Source organism: Leucopleurus acutus (genome assembly GCF_964270905.1).
Source record: "Leucopleurus acutus genome assembly, chromosome: 2".
Lineage (NCBI taxonomy): Eukaryota > Metazoa > Chordata > Mammalia > Artiodactyla > Delphinidae > Leucopleurus > Leucopleurus acutus.
Window position 1 is genome coordinate 125920564 of NC_139143.1, and position 22230 is coordinate 125942793.

A 22230-nucleotide genomic window follows, 5' to 3' on the forward strand; every position below is an offset into this window, starting at 1 on the left:
TGAATGATCTGGGAGCTTCAGGGAGGTAGCCTCCTAACATTGGGAGTTAGGAGACCTTGGTTCTAGACCATTCCTGGTTTGAACTAGCCAAGAGATCTTGGGAGAGTCACTCTGCCTCCTCAGATGCTATAGCTTCCTTGTCTGTAAATCAGAGTCTGGATTAAATTAGTGTTTTCCTGTGCTATTTTATATTACATTTCCTAAATATTCCAGCTTCTCTTCAATAGTGCTTCTCGCCGAGGAAATATTACTCATCCCCACCTTTTGAACTTAAAAGTCCCCAAGTGACTTGCTTTGGCCAATGAACTGGGGGCAGAGGTGGATGTGTGTCATATTTAGGCAGAGGTTCTTATAGCCAATGCATGGTTTTCTGTGTCTCTTTTCTCTTTGCCATGAAACTAGTAATATTTTGGATAGTAGGGGCTCCATCAGAATGGTTACCAGAGTGCAGCCCAGTCAACTGTTGACAAGCATGTAGCATTAGTCCAGAAAAAGAAGACGAGGCGGAGGTGGAGGAGGAAGAAGAAAAAGAAGAAACATCTTTGTTGTTCTACATCACAGGGATTTTTAGTTATGCTTCTTACTACAGCATAACTTAGCTTCTTCTGACTGATACGTTCCCAAACTTGACTGTACATCAGAATCACCTGGGGAGGTTGAAAAATTGCTGAATCAGCAGATCTCTGAACCTCTGGGGTTGAGGCCTTGGAATTTATAGTTTTAGAAAGTTCCCCAGGGAAAGTATACAGATACTGGCAATTGACTTTGAAATATGTAAGGAAAAAAAGATGTACTGATGGATGGATAAAGGGGTGGATAGAGGGAAAGATACGTGATAAAACAGTTATTGTAAATGTTAATGGCAGAATCTAGGCAGTGGGTTTACGAGTGTTCACTGTAAAATTCTTTCAGCTTTGCTGAATATTTGAAATATTTTCAAAATAAAAAAGATCTTAAAAAAAATTTCCTCAGGTGATTCTGATGGTTAGCTTGATCTGAACTTCTAGACCAGATAATCTAAGGAAGGCCATTTGCTGCGAATGCCCCAGTGGTCACTGCAGGGAGTCTGTAGTATTGATCTTTCTTTTAATATTTACAATGTAGTAAGTCTTAGATAATGATTCTTTCTGAGATAATGATTCTATCATGAGTGAACACTTGCTATAATGGTTAATGAGAATCCGTATTGCCTTATCAAAAGCAAGGCTATCCTTTCTGTTGCAGATGAGGGAACTTTTTGTTTTCTCAGCATCGAGCTGGAGGTAACAGGAGGGGGACTATGGATGATTTTATACCAACAGAGTGGGTCAGAGACAAGTTCGAGGGGTCACTGCAGACCATTCAGATAAAGGTATCCGGTTCACAGTGCTTTTGGCTTGATATTTGACCCTAATAAGTATCTATCTATATGTTTTATTTGTAATAATTCATTTAATGCTTACAACTATGTGAAGTAGGTGCTCTATTATGCAGATGAAAAAACTATGCCCAAGGGCCAACTGTACCTTGGTAACCACTAAGCTCTATAGCCTCTCATATGTAAGGTCATTCTGGAAATCAGACCAACTTGCTGTGCAGAAAAGCACTGTACAGTCTTCAGTCAATCAGAATGGTCACCGGGAGATGGGTTTTCATCATGGACCCCTAGGATTGCCCGCTGAAATACGGGCTGTCCAGTAGATATTGCATGAAACATACTTATACTAAACACTGTCACTGCTTATCTAATCCAAATTTAATTGTGTCTCATATTTTTATTTGTTAAACCTGTCAAATCTATCAGGCCCCACCAGTTATTAGCTTAGAGACTTCTGGGAGACATGATTTTATCTCTGTTCTGACAACTGTAATGGTTTGTGATTCTGCGATTCATTCAGCTAATACCATCACAGCCATAGCGAGACAGGTGAAATGTCTAATTAAGACAAGACGCTGAAACTGGTTTCCATGACTCTAGCTCTTACGTAGACAGATGACAAGGAAGGTTCAGGTCTTGGGGGAGAGGAAATCACAGGCACCATGATGGTGATTCCTAAACATTTACACCCCATGATGTTCCTACAGCTCACAGCACTCCAACCCCATCTCATCCCAACAGGGACAGAGACAAGATTTCCAAACTGCTCACAAGTAAATACCACTAAAAACCCTGTCCTCTGTTTCTTCACCCGGAGATCTCCAGGGTCTATTCCAGACACAACTCAACAAACTTACAGACTGGAGCCTTCTAATAGGTGCTTCAACAGGCTCTGCTTGTTTGGGTCTCTGAATTCTTGGACTTCATTCTTCTAGAATACTCATCCTCTTCCAAATTCTTAAACTTATCAAGCCACCTTTTCCCCTGTTTTGTAGACCCTTCACACTATGATCTTAGGCACACATTAAATGACTATAATAGGCAATTTATAATCCAAATTCTCCTCTCTATTTTTTCCCTTCTTTTATTTTTTTAATTTTTTTTTTTCCTTTGCGGTACGCGGGCCTCTCACTGCTGTGGCCTCTCCCGCCGCGGAGCACAGGCTCCGGACACACAGGCTCAGCGACCATGGCTCACGGGCCCAGCTGCTCCACGGCATGCGGGATCCTCCCGGACCGGGGCACGAACCCGTGTCCCCTGCATTGGCAGGCGGGCTCTCAACCACTGCGCCACCAGGGTTGGCGCCACCTCCCTTCTCTTACATAAAATAATTTTTCTTGACTGTACAAGAAATATATGCTCCTTATTGAATATTTAGACAACTTGAAAAAGTGAAAAGAAGAAAAATCTCCCATGGTCTCACTCCCCAGATGTAACTGCCAAAAATACATTTTGTTTTGTTTCTTTGCAGCTTTTTTTTTCTACATATGATTTTCTGGTTTGGTTTTTGTTGGGAATCTGTCTGCTTTGATATTTCTTCTCTTTGGGCTTTTGTATTCTCATATGAAAATGAGCTTGTTGGACTAGATAAATTCCAAGGTCATTTCCAACACTACCATTCTATGTTTTTGTCTTTGTTAGGGAACTTGGAGAATATTTGTGCTTGTGGTCTATTTTTGTACTGTAAAAGGAAGTGAGGATATTTAAGATGGTTAGGGACATTTGCAGTGAATGTTAGTTGGATTCCATCTGGGGTTTTGTGTTCAATTTTGGGCCATACCATGGAAACTGGAAGTCTTATGCACTGTGATGAGAATATAAAATTGGTGTAAACTTTCTAAAGGGCAACTTGGTAATATAAGTCAAAAGTTTTAAAAGTTTTCAGGTCAATGGATTTATCCTAAGGGGAGAAAATCATGTTTTAGTTACATAGATACTCACAGCATTTTTAATGAAAGCAAAAAATTTAGTAAAAATGCATGACAATAGGCATAAACTCAATAAATTATAATATAGCAATACAAAGGAATAGTATGTGGTCATTAAAATGATGCATTGAGGAATGTACAGTGGAGAAAGGACAGCCTCTTCAATAAGTGGTGCTGGGAAAACTGGACAGCTATATGTAAAAGTATGAGATTAGATCACTCCCTAACACCATACACAAAAATAAGCTCAAAATGGATTAAAGACCTAAATGTAAGGCCAGAAACTATCAAACTCTTAGAGGAAAACATAGGCAGAACACTCTATGACATAAATCACAGCAAGATCCTTTTTGACCCACCTCCTAGAGAAATGGAAATAAAAACAAAAATAAACAAATGGGACCTAATGAAACTGCAACGCTTTTGCACAGCAAAGGAAACCATAAACAAGACCAAAAGACAACCCTCAGAATGGGAGAAAATATTTGCAAATGAAGCAACTGACAAAGGATTAATCTCCAAAATTTACAAGCAGCTCATGCAGCTCCATAACAAAAAAACAAACAACCCAATCCAAAAATGGACAGAAGACCTAAATAGACATTTCTCCAAAGAAGATATACAGATGGCCAGGAAGCACGTGAAAGAATGCTCAACATCATTAATCATTAGAGAAATGCAAATCAAAACTACAATGAGATATCATCTCACACCAGTCAGAATGGCCATCATCAAAAAATCTAGAAACAATAAATGCTGGAGAGGGTGTGGAGAAAAGGGAACACTCTTGCACTGCTGGTGGGAATGTGAATACAGCCACTATGGAGAACAGTATGGAGGTTCCTTAAAAAACTACAAATAGAACTACCATATTACCCAGCAATCCCACTACCGGGCATATACCCTGAGAAAACCATAATTTAAAAAGAGTCATGTACCAAAATGTTCATTGCAGATCTATTTACAATAGCCAGGAGATGGAAACAACCTAAGTGTCCATCATCGGATGAATGGATAAAGAAGATGTGGCACATATATGCAATGGAATATTACTCAGCCATAAAAAGAGACGAAATTGAGCTATCTGTAATGAGGTGGATGGACCTAGAGTCTGTCATACAGAGTGAAGTAATTCAGAAAGAGAAAGACAAATACTGTATGCTAACATATATATATGGAATTTAAGAAAAAGAAATGTCATGAAGAACCTAGGGGTAAGACAGGAATAAAGACACAGACCTACTAGAGAATGGACTTGAGGATATGGGGAGGGGGAAGGGTAAGCTGTGACAAAGTGAGAGAGTGGCATGGACGTATATACACTACCAAATGTAAAATAGATAGCTAGTGGGAAGCAGCCGCATAGCACAGGGAGATCAGCTCGGTGCTTGGTGACCACCTGGAAGGGTGGGATAGGGAGGATGGGAGGGAGGGAGACACAAGAGGGAAGAGATATGGGAACATATGTATATGTATAACTGATGCACTTTGTTATAAAGCAGAAACTAGCACACCATTGTAAAGCAATTATACTCCAATAAAGATGTAAAAAAAAAACACGATGCATTGAAAGAAGACAGATAAAACCAAATACATACAGTGTGATTCCATTTACATAAAGTTCAAAAATATCTATGGCATTTTTTGCAGGGGGCAGTGAATAGAAGAGGGCACAGGGACGCTTCTGGGATTTTTGTGGTTATGCTTTTTTTTTTAACATCTTTATTGGAGTATAATTGCTTTACAATGGTGTGTTAGTTTCTGCTTTATAACAAAGTGAATCAGCTATACATATACATACATCCCATCTCCTCCCTCTTGCGTTTCCCTCCCACCCTCCCTATCCCACCCCTCTAGGTGGTCACAAAGCACCAAGCTGATCTCCCTGTGCTATGCGGCTGCTTCCCACTAGCTATCTATTTTATATCTGGTAGTATATATGAGTCCATGCCACTCTCTCACTTTGTCCCAGCTTACCCTTCCCCCTCCCTGTGTCCTCAAGTCCATTCTCTACATCTGTGTCTTTATTCCTGTCCTACCCCTAGGTTCTTCAGAACCATGGATTCTGGTTATGTTTAATCTCTTGATCTGCGTGTTGGTAAGATGCGTGCATCCACTTAGTGAAAATCCATCAAGCTAAACACTTATGATCCAAGTGCTTTTCTGTTCTGTTTCAGTTCAGTTACAAAAAAACCTTTAAAAAATTAAATCATTTATTCAGTTTTACAGTCTTGGAAAGATGCCCATGATATCTCGTTAAGTATAAGAAGTAGGTTTCAAAGTTGCATGCTCTCATTTTGATGAAAAACATATACTTAAAATATATATACATAGAAAAAAATCTAAGAGGAATGTAAGTCAAAATCTTAATACTATTCACTCCCAGGCTTTGGGACTTTTGGTGATTTGTTGTTGTTGATACATGTTTTCTAGAAAGAAGATGTAATATTTTGTAAAAAGAAAAATCCTTAAACAAAAATTCTGGAGAAATTTTGGCTACATGTGTTCAAGAGACCTGATGGGGTGAAAAATGATGAAATTAGAATTTATGCATTCATTCCATAAGTTAATATGGAGAATCCACACGAGCAATACAGTATTTCAGTATTGAGGACACAAGGATAAGACAGTGCCCAACTCTCAAGGAGCTTACAGCCTATAGAATAACAGAAGAAGCTGGGCGTTCTTAATCAGATGAAAACATGACTCATAGGGAAGTTATACATGTCTTCAAATATTTGAATGGCTACAATGATGGAGAGGAAACTGATTTGTTCCGTGCTGCTCTGCAGGGTGGGATTAAACAAAACAGCGGAAGTTTTGACAGAGCAGGTTTTGACTAGATCTTAGGAAGACCTTCTTAAAGACAGTAGCTGTGCAACAGAAAGAGACCCTCTCACCTGCAGGGAGACCAAGCACATGCAGCCAGTTCTCTCCACTGGGGCCCAAGGATAGTCCCCTCCAGTGATGTTGTGCAGTGTTGGAGTTAACATTTTAATTTAGGGCTCTTCCTTCTTCGGAGAGGACTTGAAAACAAGGGCTCTAACCAGTTGTTTTTGTTCAGTCTGAGATACTGGAGATGCAAACCTTTTCTTTCTTTCTTTCTTTTTTAAAAAAAATATTTATTTATTTTATTTTATTTTTGGCTGCGTCAGGTCTTAGTTGCGGTGTCTGGGCTCTTAGTTGTGGCACGCGGGCTCCAGAGTGTGCGGGCTCAGTAGTTGCGGCATGCAGGCTCAGTAGTTGTGGAGTGCGGGCTCTCTAGTTGTGTGGGGGCTCGAGGGAGTGGGCTCTGTAGTTGTGGCATGCGGGCTTAGTTGCCTCATGGCATGTGGGATCTTTTCCCCGACCAGGGATTGAACCCACGTCCCCTGCATTGGAAGGCAGACTCTTAACCACTGGACCACCAGGGAAGTCCCACAAACCTTTTCCAAGTTTGCATCCTCCTACCCCTATTTTCCCTGAGAACATAAAAAAAAAAAATCCTGTAAAACTAGAAGGTAAATATGAGAGGTATATGGGCAGATTCATCAAGGGAAGTTTTTCCCTCCTGGTGCTGCCTCGCCTGTTTACCAGCCCTGGACTGGTCCTTGGTCAACATCTCTTTGATCACATCATTCCTCAGCATCCAGGGCTTCTGTGATTTGGCCATTTCTTTTCTGTTCCTGGGCCAGGAGGGGCATACTCCTACCACTGTGATTGGTTCCTTACTTAAAATTTCCCTTCTTGGAGCCCCCCATCTCCCCAACCCTCTCCCAAACTTAGAGGACCCCACCCATTCGCTGAGGCTCCCCTTGGTTCTCAGCTTCTCCAAAAAGGGGCTCCCGACCATTCAGCCATTGTGCTTTCTTCATCCCCTCATCCCTGCTAACACTCACTGAACAGCTCCTTTGTCTACCTGTCCTGTATTGGTTCTAAAGTTTTCATAAGCATTAATCCTTGCTTCATCAAATAGATTATAAGCTCCTTGAGGGGTGATGACATTAAAAATTTAAAAAATTCTCCCTTATATTTACTGTAGTGATGATGCATAGTTCAGCTTTTTCTTGCTCTCCTATCTTTAATGACAATTTAGCAACATATGAACTCCAGTCCATACTCCCTCCTCTGAAGGATGGTGACACTTGGAAATCAGTACAACCAATGGAATGATTTGCTAGCTCTTTGTTTTGTATTTTGTATGCTTCCTGGCATCTATGCTAGCTACATAGTTGTGACTGGAACTTGATTCTGATACAGAAGCCATATGCTACCTTACCCAGCAAAAGCCATATTTGTTTTTGTCTTTGTTTGGTGAGAAGGGGCCAGGAAGACTTCGTGAAGAGTCCATATTGCTCTTTCAGGACCCATCCAGAGGAAGAATCTCTTAGTTATAGCTGGTTCTTAAAAATGGCCAAGCCTTATAGTTTTACTTAAAACCTCTGCTCTTATAATTATGACTCCAAATGGTTATTAGAAGACAGGTTAATACTGTTATTTCTGACACCGTGTCTTTATTTACCACAGCTGAGCATGGGGAATGTGGGGACAATAACTTAATCTTAGCTCATCATCATCTTGCTTTCTCATTCATTCATTCATTCTAAAGACTTATATTGAACACCTACTAAGTGCCAGGTTTCTCACTGCTTAACATTCTCTTCCATTCTCAACAATAGATGTTGGAATGAATAGATGTTGCCCCCCCGCAAGACCAAGCTGAGGACTTCCAAGAAAAACACAACTGTGCTCTGCATACTGCTCTGCCCATGCCAGCTTCCCACGTGTTTACTCCAGGAGTTAGTCCAAGCAGAGAAATATATAATTGGACCAAATATGTTCCTTCCCCTTTAAACTAAGGTCATTGGGGAAGTGTGTGGTGCGAACATGGTGATCAGCTTTCTGGTAGAAGATGTTCCTTGAGGAGTGGTAGGACCATCAGGAGTGCCCCAGAAAATATGGGAAGAAAATATCAACTGGGTCACAGGAACCTGTCACGTTAAAGCAAAATAGCCGCATTCGCTTACGAGGAAAGAGTCCTTCATTGCCTTGACCATCTGATGGTTTAAATATATTTCATTTACAGCTAAAAAGGGACTTCCCTGGTGATGCAGCGGATAAGAATCCATCTGCCAACGTAGGGAACACGGGTTCGATCCCTGGTCCAGGAAGATCCCACGTGCAGCAGAGCAACTAAGCCCGTGCGCCACAACTACTGAGCCTGCGCTCTAGAGCCCGTGCGCCACAACTACTGAGCCCACAAGCCACAACTACCGAAGCCCGCGTACCTAGATCCTGTGCTCTGCAACAAGAGAAGACACCGCAGTGAGAAGCCCGTGCACTGAAATGAAGAGTAGCCCCTGCTCGCTGCAACTAGAGAAAGCCCGCGTGCAGCAACAAGGACCCAATGCAGCCAAAAATAAATAAATAAACAAATGAACATGTTTTTACAGCTAAAAAGGTGCTCTGAGACTCTCGGTCCTAGAGCTTGGAGCAAAATGAGAGGGAAATACTTTGGGAATGTTACATATAGGAAGGCCAAAGGCCAAAACAGTCACTGCCCCCTTAATCACTGGCTTGTTATTCTGCTTCGTTCCTCAAGGCTAAATATGGTCTCCCAGAGTAAAAACTTGTTGTGTTGTTGTAAACAACTTCAGGAACGTGTCCACAAGAGGAAATGGCAGCCAACAGGCAGGCCTAAGCCAAAGGTCTAAGAGATACTTCCTCACCTCAACTCACCCTGATCCTAGCCAGCCACACTTATTCTAGGTAACACCCCATTCAACAATCAATCCCTTAGGGAGTGTTTAATTTGAATGAACGACATCAGAAGCAGATACAGCAATTTAACCAATCTCTGAACATCTGTCATGGCTGCTGATGGGTTCCAATTGTAGGTTCCAATTAACTTCTGATTCCATCTTTCGTCCCCCTTTTATCAAGATATTCTCTTTCTTATTGGTTGTCTCCCCTAACTCAATATACAGTAGTTATACTGATGGCTACTGCTTGTTGAGTGTTTACTAGGAGCACTGTGACATGTGTTAACTCATTTCATTGTCACGTCAACCCTATGACCTTGGTACTATCATTGCTTCCACATCACAGATGAGGAAACTGAGGAAGAGTGAGTGTAAGGATGTTGCCCAAGGTCACACAGCTAGGACATGAGAAAGCTGGGATTTGAACTCAAGTGGTTCATACTCTTAACTAGACTCTGTACTGTCTCTCTATTTATACAAATGTGCTTGACTCTCTTATATTTAAGAACTATTTCACTCTGGAGCTTCTTTTTCCTTTAGATACTGTCCTAAGTCTTTTCTTTCTCTTAGAATTGAGTACATCTTCATTCCCTTACCTCTTAATCACCCCAAACCCACTGACTTTCCTTTCTCGTTTTCCACTGGAATTGCTCTTACCAAAGTTACCAATAGCTCTTTGGTTGCTAAACGCAACAGACACTTTTCACTACATTTTATTTAAACTTCCCTGGATGAAAACTCTCTCCTCCCTTGCCTTCTATGACACTATTTCTTCCTGTTTTCTTCTTTCCTCTCTTTCCTCCTTCTGCTCTGGCATGGGTGTTTCCAAGCCTCCAGATCTCAGCTTTCCTCTAGCCTCCCTCTACCCAAGCTCACTGGGTGATCTCTCCCACATACATGTCCTCACCTACCATTGATATCCTGGTGAATTCTACATCTCTGTCTATAGCCAGAACTTGTATTCTGGGTACCAGATCTCAAAAACCTCTTGTTGAATGGACATTATCTCTGGATGTCCCAGAAGCATCTCAGTCTTGAAATGTTTAGAACTGAACTCTTTATGGCTCCCCAAAACCCACTTCTACCCCACATTCCTTGTCTCCTTGAATGGCACCTCTGTCCACCCGGTGGTCTAAACCAGCCACTTCTGAGTCATGCTAATTCTTCTCATTCACCTGTACACACAATGGATTTTTTTTTTTTTTTGCAGTACGTGGGCCTCTCACTGTTGTGGCCTCTCCCATTGCGGAGCACAGGCTCTGGACGCGTAGGCTCAGCAGCCATGGCTCACGGGCCCAGCCGCTCCGCGGCATGTGGGATCTTCCCGGACCTCAACCCGTGTCCCCTGCATCGGCAGGCGGACTCTCAACCACTGCGCCACCAGGGAAGCCCTAGATCTATAAATCCTGTTGATTCTACGCCCCACAATCTCTTGGATCTGTTTCCTCTTTTCCCTTTCAACTGCCTCTTTGTTCCTCACCTGTATGACCATCCAGATGACCTGTGGACTGACCTCCCCACCGTAGCCTTGGCTCCCATTCCCTGCTGTCACGGTGCTCTTTCTGAAACCTGCGTCTGATGACACGTGACTGAGGAAAAGCCCTGACGGCTCCTCACTGCTACAGGATTAAGTTCATATCTCTTAGCCTGGTCACGATCCAGACCTTGTCTCATCTCCAGCTCTGCCTCGTACCACTTCCCACCCCCTCACCTCTGGGGCTCCCTCTTGCACACTTTTTCCCTCTCTGTGCGTGGGCCCACCCCAGTCATCTTCCCACTTGCACTTGGCCAATTCCTTTTCTTCCTCAGGACTCAGCTCTGACTCTCCCCTCTCCACCCTCACGTCCCCACTTCATCTTTCTCTCTATCACCTATGTTTCTGCCATTGCATGTACCAGCTGTACCATTTCTTTGTCCCCTTCCTACAACGTGAGCTCCTTGAGATTAGGTAGTCTTGTCTTTTTTCTTTGTACACTTAAGTCTATCTCTTTGCTGACATATAGTAGAAACTCAAAAAAATGTACCAAATGAATTAATGAAAGTAACCCAAAAGAATATATACCTAATGGAATAATTTAATATAGCAGCAAGGGAACAGATGTATCATTCGGGGAGTTAAGCAGCCCCCTTAAAGTCTATGTATCCTTTAGCTTAGGCCATTTTTTCCTCCACCTCCATACTAAGCCATCGTTTGAGATCAATATGGAGTCAGGGTACTCCATCCAACCCACAAGAAAGCACCAGAAGCACCAAGCATCCTCAGATCCACCCAGCACTACATCTTCAGACATTTGCTAGTTGCAGCCCTTGGCCTTCTGAAATAGTTTTGGTAAAGCTCACAAAAAGGTACCCACAATATGTCTTAGTAAAAGACGCAATGTATCAATATATTCTGAAATCAATGTGCTCTGGGAGGGGTTCAGTAATGCTTCAGATATGGCATCAAATTGTTTCCTTTTTTGAAGTTAATACGGAATTTCATATAACTGGGAGAGACATAGCTGGGGCACTCAGAGGTCTGTTTCATTGATACTCATTTGATGTCTTATTATTTTGTCATTGTTTTCAGACATCAATAGCTAAATATACAGGAACAAAGTAAAATAGAAAATTGAGGTACGTATTCAAAGAATTATGGCAAGCCCTTCCCTCATCTACCATAGTCTCACAACCACACCTAGATTTTGGCCTCCTCACTATATATTTACATACCCTTCGATAGCATGAGCTTTGAAGTCTGAGAAATTTGGTCTGAGTCTTAAGTCTGTCACTTACTAACTGTGCAACCTTAGGAAATTTACTTAACCTTTCTGGACCTCCATTTCTTCATCTGTAAAATGGGGAAGTATATGAGTACAGATGATTGATCTGATGATTAAATAAGATAATATGTATAAAGATGGCACAGTATATGGAACATAGTAAGTCCCCAGTATATGCCAGTTTTAATATTCTTATGAGGTAAATAAAATAAACATTTTTGAGGTAGAGGATGGGAACTTTGGCTTATTCAGTTGTCTTCACACTTCATTTCCTTGCGGCCATGTCTCTGCTGTACATGCTTCCAATTAAGAAAACAGTTCGCAACATGTCAACTCATTGGCTATTCAAACTTGGGGTGAATAGAGGACAAACATTATTTTGCCATTTAAAAGAAATTCAGAGAGGCTAGGAGATGAGTGACAAAGATGGCAGAGTAGAAGGACCCTAAGCTCACCTCCTGTCATGAGCACACCAAAATCACAATCTGCAGAATGACCATTGTTGAAAAAGACTGAAACCAGCTAGAAAAGATCCTCTACAGCTAAAGACATAAAGACGGAACCACAAGATAGGTAGGAGGGACAGACTAGAGATATAATCAAATCCCATACTCTTGGGTGGGCGACCCACAAACTGGAGAATAATTATGTTATAGAGAGGCTAAGGGATTGGTCCAAAGGCACACAGAGCTTGGACACAAACATAAGATTTTGGGTGTTCTCTCATCTCCAGTGCTGGGTCTTGGGTCTATAGCATCTGACAGCGTCCAGTGATCATCCTTCATGGGTCTTGGAACAAGCAAAAGGGGCTTTCAGTGAGTCAAGCTTGGAGATGTGGCCTTGACTGAGTGAACAGGCTCAGTACCTAAAACTTCACCAGGTGACTGTTGGTGAATTAACGGCATTTCCAAAAAGAGCTCAACAAATGGGTAGGGAGACAATGAGTGTGAGGGTGTGAGGTCACCTTCACTTTACCTGGTAAAACTTACTCACTTGTGCTCTTTTCCTTTTAACAATAATTTGCCCTTCTGGATGACGTAACTCAGCAACGTTCTTTTCTTTGAGGAAATAATTTTAAAAACATGGAGAAAAAAATCCCCTCTGCCATGTCATGCAGTGTTCCAAGGATTGTTTAATGTCTTTTTGAAACTCACAGTTCTTTAAGCATAGTGAGTCCTTGATAAAGGTTCATTAATTTGGTCTGTATAAATGAAGAAAGTGTTTTGTTCTAGTCAAACATACTTAGAGCTTTTTGCAGTGAAAAGGTTTATGTAATTAAGTAGGTTCATAGTCAGCACGCAATGCCTGCATTTCTCCAACGTTAGAAGATATCCCATTGTTTTGTAAATATATTTGAGATTGTCTTGGTCTTTCCAGTGTGTCTCCCGTTACTTCCATCCTGAGTGGCCTGGACTTTGAAAAACAGGTATCGGCCAGGGTGAGTGCCAAAGGGCCCCTTAGTAACTGCACCCCTTCAGGGGAGAAAGAGCCGTGGCAATCACGCGGCTGTGTCTAGAGCAGGGATGATGTTTCACAGTTAGGGCAAGCCACAGGCTTTGGAGTCAGATGGAAACTTATTTCTCTATGTGAACTCAGCCTAGCTCATGAGCTGCCTGTTTTCTTTTCATAGTGGAAACTCAACCAAGTCTAGGCTGGGTTTTCTTAGGCTAATCCAATCATTTTTGATAACCCTGATAGTCCAGTTCTTTGTGTCCCCCACCACCCCCCCGCAATTCCTATGTTAAATCCTAAAGTCTAATGTGATGGTATTAGGAGGTGGGGCCTTTGGGAGGTGCGTGGGTCACGAGGGTGGAGACCCCATGAATAAGATTAGTGTCCTTATAAAAGAGGCCCCAGAGAGCTCTCTAGCCCCTTCCGCCATGTGAGGGCACAGTGAGAAGATGGCTGTATAGGAACCAGGAACAGGTTCTCACCAGTCACTGAGTCTGTCGGTGTTTTGATCTTAGACTTCCTGTCTCTAGAACAGTGAGAAATAAATTTCTGTTTTTTAGTCTATGGTATTTTGTTAGCCCAAGTGGACTTGGACAGGCTCGAAGTTCAGTTTCCAAGTCAGCGCTGTCTCCCATCTGGAGGGTTTTCTTCACCCTTCCTTCAGTCCTGGTCTTCCTGGTGCTGTTAGTTCCCTGGGGTGTGTCCCCTCCACCTTCCATTCAGTCCCTTTTCTGAAGTCTCCTCCTGGTCCTCCAGATGCATTTCTCTTTGCCAGTTCTGACTAGCACCCAGACTTTCCTTTCAGGCATCCCTTGTATGACGGGGTACAGAGAAACGTTCAGAACTTTTCCAGGCCCACAGGAGCCCAGAGAACCAGGGACTTTTGGTAGATGCACCCCTTTCCCCTAACCTCACATTTGTGAGGTTATTTGCTTTTTTTTAAAAAAAATAATTTATTTATTTTTGGCTGCTTTGGGTCCTCGTTGCTGCGCTCGGGCTTTCTCTAGTTGTGGCAAGTGGGGGCTACTCTTCATTGCGGTGCATGGGCTTCTCATTGCGGTGGGTTCTCTTGTTGTGGAGCACAGGCTCTAGGCACGTGGGCTCAGTAGTTGTGGCACACGGGCTCAGTAGTTGTGGCACACAGGCTCAGTAGTTGTGGCACACCGGTTTAGTTGCTCTGCAGCATGTGGGATCTTCCTGGACCAGGGATTGAACCTGTGTCCCCTGCAATGGCAGGCAGATTCTTAACCACTGTGCCAACAGGGAAGTCCCGGTTATTTGCTTTTGAAAGGACAAGTGAAAACAAGGCACAAGGGAGTTTTTCCCTCCAAGATCTCCCAAACACTAAGTCTGGGGTTTCATATAGCTGCCGAACAACACACCCCCAAATCTAATTAACCCTAGGGTTCTCATAGTGTGGTCCACAGACTCCGGTCCCCTATTTTGATTACAATACTAAGAGGATATTTGCTTTTCACTGATGATGCAAAAGCAATGGATGTAAACCTGTGGTGCCAATCAAAGCCAATTATTCTAGTATTCTTCACCACCATGAACTCACAGAAAAAAAGAAAGAAAGAAAGAAAGAAAGAGAGAAAGAAAGAAAGAAGAAAACAATGCCATTGTTACTTAAGAATGCTCTTGATGAAGCAATGAAAAAGTTTAATTTTGACCTTAAGTACATATTATTGTAATATTTTGTGAGACAAAATGGGACGATGCGTAAGGCACTTCAGCACAGCCAGGTACATTTAATGGTTTTCTCAAGAAAAGCACTGTGTGATCGTTTGAGTTGTTGAACTAGCTGTTTTTTAGTTGAACACCATTTTTACCTTCTGAAAGACTGAATAACAGATAAAGCTATCGTTTCTCAAACTTGAGTATCTGGCAAACATTTTCTTGAAAAGTAATAAAGTGAGCCTGTCACTTCAAGGAAAACAACTGGCAGCATCTTTGCTAATGATAAAATCCAAACTTTCAAGCCCTGGATCCATCATTTACTAGTAAATTACTTAACTCTCTGACGTCTTACTTGAAAAATAGGATGGCGATAATACTCCATAGAGCAGATACATTAAGTAAGATAACATTATAAAGCATTTTGTACAGTGCCTGCTGTGTAAGTGTTCAGTAAACATTGGCTTCTATCATAGCTACATCAAGTTAAAACAATCAGATTTCATTTTCATTTGTAATGTGACCAAATACATGAGTCAATTCCACCAAAAGTGTTTAACCTGATCTCCAAGGAAATACTCTCTAAGAGTTAGATTTATTCATAGTTCTTTAATAACAGGGCAACTATGAAATGACAATAGACCTTAATAAAATAATGACAGGCATTGAGATATTGGGTTTTAAGCAAAAATTCTCATTTCTTTAGTTTTCCTCCAGGAAATAAATAGGACTAGTTGTGCGGTGGTGAAAAAATGCACAGAATAACACAAAATATTATACAAGTACCTCCCAAAGCTTACTAGTTAAAAGCGGTAGTTCAGCACCAATGCCAAGGTACACAAGGCCCTCTGTGTTCCTGCTACACTGAAAGCTACAGCCATTGAATGATGTCTTGATCATTATGCCATTAGTCTCACACTTCTCCTGTAAAGTCAGATGATTTTCCAAACTGAAGAACTTCTACCAAGGCTTTGGATAGGAATTCAATGGGAATGGGAATTCAGGTTATGTTACATTTGGGGGATAGGCAGGCCATGAAAAGCAGAGAAGGGAAAAAGAAGCCAAAATAGATTGGATAATAGCAAGATAATGATCAAGAGATTTAAAAAAAGAAAAAAGGAAAAAAATGTACCAGAAAAGGTTGTGAAAAACTGTAGGAGCCTGTTAATGGGATGTCACAGGGCTCTTTAAGATATTTTGCATTTTCCAAATAATTTTCTGTTTTCGGCAATGATTGCATCCCAGTCTTCAGCACAGTTCTTCTTCTTTTTTTTTTTAATTTATCAATTAATTAATTTTTGGCTGCATTGGGTCTTCATTGCTGTGTGAGGGCTTTCTCTAGTTGCGGCGAGCAGGGGCTACTCTTCGTTGCAGTTCATGGGCTTCTTACTGCAGTGGCTTCTCTTGTTGTGGAGCACGGGCTCTAGGAGCATGGGATTTAGTAGTTGTGGCTCACAGGCTCAGTAGTTGTGGCTCGCGGGCTCTAGAGCACAGGCTCGGTAGTTGTGACGCACGGGCTTAGTTGCTCTGCAGCATGTGGGATCTTCACGGACCAGGGCTCGAACCCGTGTCCCCTGCCTTGGCAAGCAGATTCTTAACCACTGCGCCACCAGGGAAGTCCCCAGCACAGTTCTTATATCTTGTTTGTGAACAACCATAGAACCCTTTTCAATCCTTTTGATCACCAGGCCCTATCCTGTGAGATCTCTTATCTGTTCTTTGGAAGGCATTTCTCTATAAATATCTACTGAGCTGCCTTCTCAGTAGCAATAATTTTCTCAGAGGCAATAATTTTCACAACATTCAAAGGGCCAACTAGGTCCATCCTTGTCACTTTTCCCTTTGATCCAGACGGTACACTTTCTCTGAACAATTTTTTGACTCAGAGGGTAGTCAGTGCAATTATTTGTCCCCACTTAAAACTATTTTGCAAATGAGCAGGAAATAGCAGCAGCTTGGAATGGGGCGGAGTTGTGTGGCTTGTTCTCCGTGAGAAGGCAGCAGCCACATGGCGTAAGAAGCGTCTGGTTAGGTTCATAGTTAACCTGAAAACCAACCTGCCAGAAGCAGCCTGTCAGTTCTGGTCCAGGAATTCCAACTGCTATTTCAGTTGTTACGGAAACTGACCACACTGCTTCCTAAAGAATTCATTATTCCAACAAATATTTGTTGTTCTAGTCATTCTGGGGCATCTAAGTGAGTGATGCAGACACAGGGATGGAGAAGCACAGCGGAGGAAGGCTGGAGATCAGAGAAGACCGCACAGAGACCTAAGAATTAAACCTGACCTTGGGGCATGATCAGTCAGGGGAGAAGACATTTCAGGTGAGAGGACTGGCAAAAGCAGGGGAAAGTTCAAGAGATAATAATGGTGCAGGTGAGGTTGGGGCTGAAGACTCCTGTGTGGGAAAAGGGGAAGACACGTTGAGGCCAGTAGGGAGAGAGCTTGGAGGCCAGACTAAGGAGTTGGACCCTTCTCTGGGCAAAAGGGAACCAGGAGACTTTAAACCAGGATACTTTAGGAATATTAATATTATTATCTTAAGACTAACAGTGAAGATGTCAACCTAGGTTCTGGCTAATACTATAACCCCACCTGTCTTGGTAGCTGTCAGGACAATAATTTGAAAAACGAAAAATTCAGCCATCTTCTCATATAGACAAAACCACACTTACTTTACTGAAATCAGCTGACTGTGGTTGATTAAAGCTCATCAAAACTGCTATGGGTGTGTCGACGACAGCCTGAGTATTTTTATGAGCTTCAAATTGACCTGCAATAATACAGCCTCAAAATACCATCCTGCCATCTGTCGAGAAAGTACAGTCGATCCTTGAACAATGCGGGGCTTAGGGGTGCGAACCCTCCCTGCAGTCAAAAATCCATGTATGACTTATAGCCAGCTCTCTGAATACTTGGTTCCTGCTGATACGTGGTTCTGAATCCGTGGATTTAACCAACCTGGACCGGGTAGTACTGTAGTATTTATTATTGAAAAAAATCAGCGTAGAGGTGGACCCGTGCAGTTCAAACCCATGCTGTTCAAGGCTTAAGTATATTTAGAAGTAAAGCCTTAATTTTCAAGCAGAATCCAGTAAATAGCCTAGAAGGAGAACCATCATTTTCCTTCTCATTGCAGTTGCTTTGTACATGGCCCAAACAGTAAGCTGAAATCCTTCTTTTCTAGAATAGTGACTGACTAACAAGTTGAAGCACAGGACAGTCTGGTTGATATAAAAAAAAAGAAAAACCTTTATTCAGAGCGGCAGTTTTTAGTGTGGTCTGTGGACCCTGGAGGGTCTTAAGGTTTGTCTGGTGCCAGACTTTTTTGTTTTCTTGGCCGCACTGCATGGCATGTGGGATCTTAGTTCCCCAACCAAGTATCAAACCCGCATCCCCTGCATTGGAAGCACGGTATCTCAACCACTGGATCACCAGGGAAGTCCTGATGCCAGATTTTATATTGTGCTATTTCACCTTCTGAAGGGCATGGGCTTAGTAACAGATGAGCTGAGATCTTTAGGCCTGGCTAGATAGAAGCAATATTTGAAAATACACTCAAAATTCAAGTATGGTGCCAAACAATGGGTACATCTGAAATAATATTATTCTTAGAGACAATAACAACCACCACAAAACATGCTGTACTATTTTAAAAAGCTTTTTTTTGGACCACATTATTAAAAACACAGATTGCTATGTGATAATAAAGCCTCATTCTTTGGATTCCTGAACTTCAAGTTTAAAGAGTTTCCCCTTTTCCTAATTTGGCCTCTAAGATAAAAGCTGGACAGAAAGTATAATTTATTGTGTATACTCTAGATGCCAAGATAATTGATTAAAATTTGTGTGGAAAAGGGAATTTTCTTTGAAATTATGATGATGAGTTTCTTTTAGGTAAGGAGTAGACATAATGTACTTTTACTTTCTGAAAAGAATGCAAACTAAGTGAGGCAATTGTCCATCCAGTTCCCAAGGCTAAGGTCAACTAGAGACAAGCAGGTCAGAAACAGAGTTCAGTTGAGCTCAAGAATTCTCACTGCTTAGACACGCTGTTCACTTTGGCTAGACTTCGTCTTCCTCTCACCTCCCACTAATCCCTTCAGTCATCCATCTTTTCCTTTAGTTCCCTGCTTAAATGTCGCTTTCACAGGGCCTTCCCTGATCACCCATTTTTACCCCAAACACTTCACCCTGCTTGTTCGCTGTTTCAGCTCATTTCCTTCCCAATGCTTTTCAAGGTTTGTGATAATAATTTGATTAGTTCTCCTTTTCCTCTAAGATGGAAACTCTCTGATCCCTGCTCACTGCCCAGCATGGGTCCAATATTCAGTAAGTAGTTGGTGGATGATTAAATGTGGGGGACCATCTAGGGTGACAACCCACATAACTCAGTGGTGGGGTGAGGAGGGCCCGGAAATGGGGAACCACAGCCATGGACCCTGGTCTCCTCTCTGCCACCAGTTGCTTGAATGACCTGCCTCAAACCCCTTAAGTTCTCTGTGACTCAGTTTCTTCATCTGACAATGAGGGAGGTTTACTGAGAGATTTCCAAGGAAGAATCCTGACTTTAGGGTGCAAGATTCTAAGTATATCTGAGTATATTTCTAGGGTGCTGATAACCATTCTTTTTCCCACTCATTGAGGAGGTGTGGACCTTTTCATTATTTCTGAATATAAATAGGTATTTTCTGAAAAATGTACAGTATTGAGTGTATTAACTTTTCTATAGACTTGACTAGCTAGAGGGAAAAGCACTAAGTTTTGGGAGGTGATCTGATGATATTTTGTCCTATTCTATGTAATCTTAACTGCTGTGCAACTAGTCCCATTTATTCCCAAGAGAAAAACTGGAAATCTGGTTCTCATACTAATAAGCTCTGTGACCTTGGACAAGTTGCTTAACCTTCTGAGGCTCACTTTTCTTGTCTGTGTAATAGATATGTAATAGGGATGGACCGCCAACCTATAAGATTGTGTAAGGATTAAACGAGATAACTTGGAACATAACAGGTGCTCAGAAAATGCTGGTTAACCTGAAATGAATTTTATCCCACAATTTGTTTCCCAATCAGTTTCTTTGTACTAGGGCATAAAACAAACGAGATTGTTTTTGTTGTTAGCTGTATGGAATGCAGGGTATGGTTATTAAGGTATACTTGAATATGTGGTTACTGATGTATTTAGTTTAGGGAGGAGCAGGTCATTGTTCAAACAGAAAAGGTGTTAGATTTTAATAGACGTAGGTATCCTTTTACCCGTGGGATTATAATGCATTTTATTATCATAGAGCTAAACTCAGGAGTTTGATATTCCTTAGAGTCCTGCTTTGTCTATGCTGAAAAGATACAAAGCCAAAGTAATATAAAACTGTATAAATGAAAGGAATGATCCGGAAGCCTCGGGGGTGTAATCTTGACTAAAAAAGGGCCAAGACTTCAAAACAGGTTGAGAAATGAGTAGTCTTTTTTCCTTACCACATTGTTATTATTAGCAATTACATTTGAAAATTTGAGGGTTGTTACTCACCAATCAGGAAAATAATTTTACACTTTCTCAAATCTTCCATGAAACCTTTAAAATAAGAATAATTTAAGTTATACAGAAAGAAAAACTGTATTGAAACCCTGGTTTTATACTATATAGTATATAGTATTATATAGTATATAGTATAGTATAATATATACTATTACATTATGTATTATAGTATACAGTATTCTATATAATATATAGAGAATAGATAGGATAGAGATAAAACAAAAGTCATGAAGGTGGGGAGTGAGAACTGAATCTTGGGAACCACTGCTTTAAGGCAAAGGAATGATTAGGGATTTTTGGCAAAGTGCGAAACTCTGCAGAGTTTGCGGAGCCCTAAAAGATTTCCAGTTGTCACGTGATGTAGTAGGTAGTCATGAAGTGGTTCACTTATATACACAATGCTACATTTTTGCAGGAATCCACTATTAGTTGAGTGAAAGGCCCAACTCTACCAGAGAGAGATAGAGACAGAGAGCGACAGAGAGAGAGAGAGAGAGGGAATAGGGCATGAAGAATTGAGTTGGGGTAGAAGAAGAAGGAGACAAGGGAAAAAGAGCTGGAAACAGAGGAAAGAGGTGAATTTGGGGGTCTTTGGAACCATTTGGTTTTCACATGAAAGGATTTTTTGTTATCGTTCTCTGAAATCAAACAGATGCTTCAGTCTCTTTACAGAGTAGCCCATGGTGACTGGAAAAATCGAGTGTTATCTGGAGCTTTCTGTTAAAGGCAGATAGATTGATGCTTTTAACTTGTGGAGCCAAATGGTCATCTCATGTTCTCCATACTTCTAGTTTGCTTTTTTCTTCTAGTTTGCTTTTTTCTTCTAGTTTACTTTTATGAAGCTGAGCAACATTTAATGTATTTGCAATCTAGGAAAGTGGTTATTATTGTTAGTATTAGTAGTAGTATGGTTATCTTATTCCAGTTTAAAAAAATAGTTCTTTTTTTAAAATTACTAGTTATTTTTAAAAATTAGTGATGGTACATTCATAAAATGATAGTACATTCATACAATGTGGTCATTACAAATTAAGTTTATAGAGAGTTTTCAATGACATGGGAACAGGCTTTTGTTATGATAGGTACAAAATATTGGAGATAATGTTTGTATATACACATGTATTCTCAACTAGGTAAAGATAGGTATATAGACAGTACACTGCAATAAAATAAACCAGAATGTTACCCATGATTATTCAGAGGTCATAAGGTCTTAGATGGCTCTTATTTTCTACCTTAAAAAAATTTCCACATGAATGTGTGTTAATTTTATAACCAGGAAAAGAGGAAACGTTATTCAGCAATCAATCAATCCCCATCCAGTTGGGGCTGAGTTGATTATTTGCACTTGCTTCATGTTTATGTGCCTTTTCCTCATGAGTCACCATTATGTGATTTGGTGACTGCAATTTTTACATCCTGCTTTTGCCATTATCATCAAATGACACTTTATCTACTACCCCATGCTCATGGAGCAGCAGGATTAGAGCTGGGGTTATTTAGAAAGCCAATTCACTTACTTGTATATGCTCCCAGTCAATGTAAATATATTTCCAGTGACCATAATTATAACAACAGTTATCACAGAGTGGAAATGATAGCAGGTATTTTTTTTCTAGGGCAATCATGAAACTTATCTTTTTCTGGTCAAATTCACATAATTTTATCTATTTTCAGTTCCATGTGTAGCTAATTATGGTTGGATTTTTTTAGTTTTGGCAAGACTTTTAACATGACAAAATTATGAAGCAGTATAATTTAGGTGTTTCTTAAG

The 22230-nt window shown here is 41.1% G+C and overlaps 1 protein-coding gene across 6 annotated transcripts in view; it reads right to left on the reverse strand.

Moving 5' to 3' along the window:
• AK5 (adenylate kinase 5) overlaps positions 1-22230 on the reverse strand; it is a gene marked incomplete at both ends in the record, with an annotated part of 236929 nt that overhangs the window by 39601 nt on the left and 175098 nt on the right. For 5 of the 6 annotated variants that reach the window (XM_082863292.1, XM_082863293.1, XM_082863290.1 and 2 more), the window contains one exon: positions 20448-20492. The exons of the other annotated variant lie outside the window; for it this stretch is intronic. In XM_082863292.1, coding sequence (XP_082719418.1) covers positions 20448-20492 — 45 coding nt within the window. The remainder of the gene's footprint in view (positions 1-20447; positions 20493-22230) is intronic. 6 annotated transcript variants of the gene reach the window in all.